This window comes from Electrophorus electricus, chromosome 10 (assembly GCF_041902795.1).
Source record: "Electrophorus electricus isolate QZ-2024a chromosome 10, ASM4190279v1, whole genome shotgun sequence".
NCBI classification, from domain to species: Eukaryota; Metazoa; Chordata; class Actinopteri; order Gymnotiformes; family Gymnotidae; genus Electrophorus; species Electrophorus electricus.
The window spans coordinates 27650777-27653932 of record NC_137506.1 but is presented as its reverse complement, the minus strand read 5'-3'; the positions used below and the strand labels follow the sequence as shown (position 1 = coordinate 27653932).

The 3156-nt window shown below is 35.7% G+C and overlaps 1 protein-coding gene across 2 annotated transcripts in view; it reads left to right on the top strand.

The window, feature by feature from the left end:
- The first annotated feature begins 1232 nt into the window (after positions 1 to 1232).
- The window catches only part of eef1akmt2 (EEF1A lysine methyltransferase 2), a 10125-nt gene continuing 8201 nt past the window's right edge, over positions 1233 to 3156 (top strand). Inside the window, exons 1-5 of one of the 2 annotated variants that reach the window (XM_081722246.1) lie at positions 1233 to 1351; positions 1548 to 1613; positions 2050 to 2165; positions 2259 to 2365; positions 2644 to 3156. The exon at positions 2644 to 3156 is cut by the window's right edge and continues 293 nt beyond it. In XM_081722246.1, coding sequence (XP_081578372.1) covers positions 1257 to 1351; positions 1548 to 1613; positions 2050 to 2165; positions 2259 to 2365; positions 2644 to 2865 — 606 coding nt within the window. In that variant the 5' untranslated portion in view covers positions 1233 to 1256 and the 3' untranslated portion in view covers positions 2866 to 3156. The remainder of the gene's footprint in view (positions 1352 to 1547; positions 1614 to 2049; positions 2166 to 2258; positions 2366 to 2643) is intronic. The other variant, XM_081722245.1, reaches the window with a different exon arrangement.

Sequence of the window (3156 nt, the reverse complement as noted above, 5' to 3'; positions counted from 1 at the left end):
AAATGTGCCTGTGAAGTACTCTCAGTACACCTCTGTCTATAAATACACATATTAATAAAGTGGCATAACTAAAAGGAGAAAAGGCCAAGTTCTTAAAAACTGTTTTATAGTTTTATATTTCAGTGAACAGCTAAATCTTATAAAATATGAGCTTGGAAGATTGGAAAGCAACAATACAGTTTAAATAGGATGTAATGATAAAGGGTAAAACAAAGGGAGGGAGCAAGGGAGAGCGAGAGAGAGAGAGATGTGCCTCCTGTTATGGTGGATAAGAGGTGGCAGTATGCACCCATTCAATACCCGTTAGTGAGGTGTCTACCCCTGTGAACCCTGTGAATAGCTTGCAAGGCAGTTGTGTCTTAAAGATATTTTATGAATGAAATGAGTGGGCCTATGTGAAAGTGGTTTGACACAGGATATTTGACATCTTATCCTGTGTATAATTACATAGTAATTTGTTTCAGTGTGAGATTTAACAATGGAAACAAGGGGCTGTTTCCAGTGCATACTGGAAGTGTGTGCTACTTTTAGTAGTACTGAATTTTTTATTTCAAGCAAAGTATGTTTGTATGTTTTCATTGTTCTCAAATTGTGATGTGCTGCACATTCATGGTAAATACTATTGAGGTGAATTTGTATTTGGTTGGCCTGAATTTTATCTCTCTGTATACTTTAGAGCCACAAGAATTCAGATTCCCACCAGACCCCAACAAATGAGGGTGTATGCAACAATTATGTAGAACAATGAAGTTGCAGCCTGTGAACTTTTGAACTGTTCAGTCAAGATCCTGTTGTCTAATGCATGTCTGTACTTCCACCTCTAAGGTCAGCAGACAATGGTAAAACATACATAGCCATACAACAAATGAATAAATATTGACAGACATACTATCATTAATATACTGAAAAAAATATAATATATTTATATAATATTTATGTAATTCAGTCTGTATTCAGTAATTAGGACAAAATGTGCTTAATACTTCATAATTTTCTGATTTCTCAAAAGAATCACTCCTCATTTCAGGTAACACATTTCACATATCTTTGAAGATACAGGATTTAAACTCCTCTGCGTTTGTCTTGAAAAGCAAGAAACTTGATTTAGATTAAATAAGAGATGATGTCTGACTTTACAGGAAGCATGGTGTAGTTGAAATTAGACTTGCTGAAGCAACGCTGTTCTTGTCGCGTGGCTATCTACTTTTATTTTGAAAGTTGTGTGCGTAAAACGCCATTCTTGATATTTAGCTGCAATGGCTTCGACTGAGAACACACACGCGCAAAATAATTCTTCAGCACCATGTGTGGAAGATGATTTTACCCCATCAGCACTTGGAACAAAAGAATAGTAAGCTATGTATACAAATACAATTGTTTTCTGATTTTATAGTAATACTCTGACATTTTTTGCCTATGAGTAAACGCACCTAACGCTAACCAAATTAGCGAGCTAACGATACAAATCAGCACTACTGCATCGAGTTATAGAGAGACGGCCAGATCCACTACCATGAAGCTCTGACCCTTTTATGTTTGCCTCCTAGCTGGGACAATGCTTACAGAAGGGAGCTCGAGACTTACAAAGACATTGGGGATGTTGGTGAAATATGGTAATGTCTAAGCTAGATAATTAATATTAGCCTACTTTCTCCTACACTGTTGGCTTTCATGCATACATTGTGATTTAATATATATATATATATATATATATATATATATATATATATATATATATATATATATGTATATATATGTATGTATATGTATATGTGTATGTGTATGTGTATGTATGTATGTATGTGTGTGTGTGTGTGTGTGTGTGTGTGTGTGTGTGTGTGTATATATATATGTAGATGCCCTTTTAAAAATATTCTTTTGATATGTATGTGCTCAGGTCTCCCTTGATAAAATGACAGCCTGTACCTCAAGAGAATTACTTGCAAAAATAAAGGAAGAAATCTGTTTTTGCCAAAGCCTAGTTCCTGCTCCTTCACTTACTGCAGCAGGCTTTTTTGTTCACTGCTCTCCTTTTTTGTCCACCCACAGGTTTGGGGAGGGAAGTATGAGAAGAGTAATTCAATGGATGCAGAAGCAAAATATACCTCTACATGTGGCTATTTTGGACATTGGCATGGGAAATGGAGTCTTCCTTGTAGAACTGGAATGTCTCAATATATCTGTACATTTACATGATGTAAAATATTTTAGGTTAATTTTCTACATTAAGTAAAAATTATTTTCATTTTCCCTTAAGGCCAAGCAAGGTTTTACAAATCTTACTGGAATCGACTATTCCATTGCATCAGTAGAGCTCACAAGAAGTATTCTGGAAGGAGAGGACTTAACAGACATTAAAGTTCAGGTAGGAGGTCTTTATTTTGTGAGATGATATTGTGAAAATCCTATCATAATCTTTCATTTGATTTACTGTTGAATTAAATGTTTCTGGGCACTGGCACTGGACATGGAGTCTTCCTTGTAGAACTGAAATGTCTCAGTATATCTGTATGTATGTATTTGTTCTGTGTATATAGGATCAATTAAAAACTTGATGCAAGACCTGAGAAATTCTCCCACAAATATTCTCTTAAGACTGTCGGAACTTGTGTTAACTCTGATCTCCTTCACCTTTGACTCCAGGTACTACTCACAAATAAGAGTATTAGTATCGGTACTAAAAGGGGACCATCCTATGCAAACCTCTTTGTTGAATGCATTGAGAAACATTGTTTTGAGCAATATATTGGACATGTACTCTTACAATTTCTGAGATACACTGATGACATTTTTGGTATTGCTACATGCACATTAGAAGACCTCAAACATCATTCTGTCATTCTCCAAGTTTCGCCCAGCTTTTGAATATAAATGGAGTATAGCACATCCTGGCATGAAGGTGGCCTTTTTGGATATTTCAGTGAAGTTTTGTTTAAATACCACCATTTATTATAAACCCACAGACTCTCATTCCTATTTGCAGTACAGTTCTTCACATCCCAAGGCCTGTAAAAATTCTGTCCCTTACTCATATCTACTTAGACTTAAACACATTTGCAGTGAGAATGAAGACTTCCACCAGGAAAGCATGGAAATGTGTGAATATCTTCAAAACTGCGGGTTTCCTGAGGAAGTCATAGATGTCTTTGCTCGTGC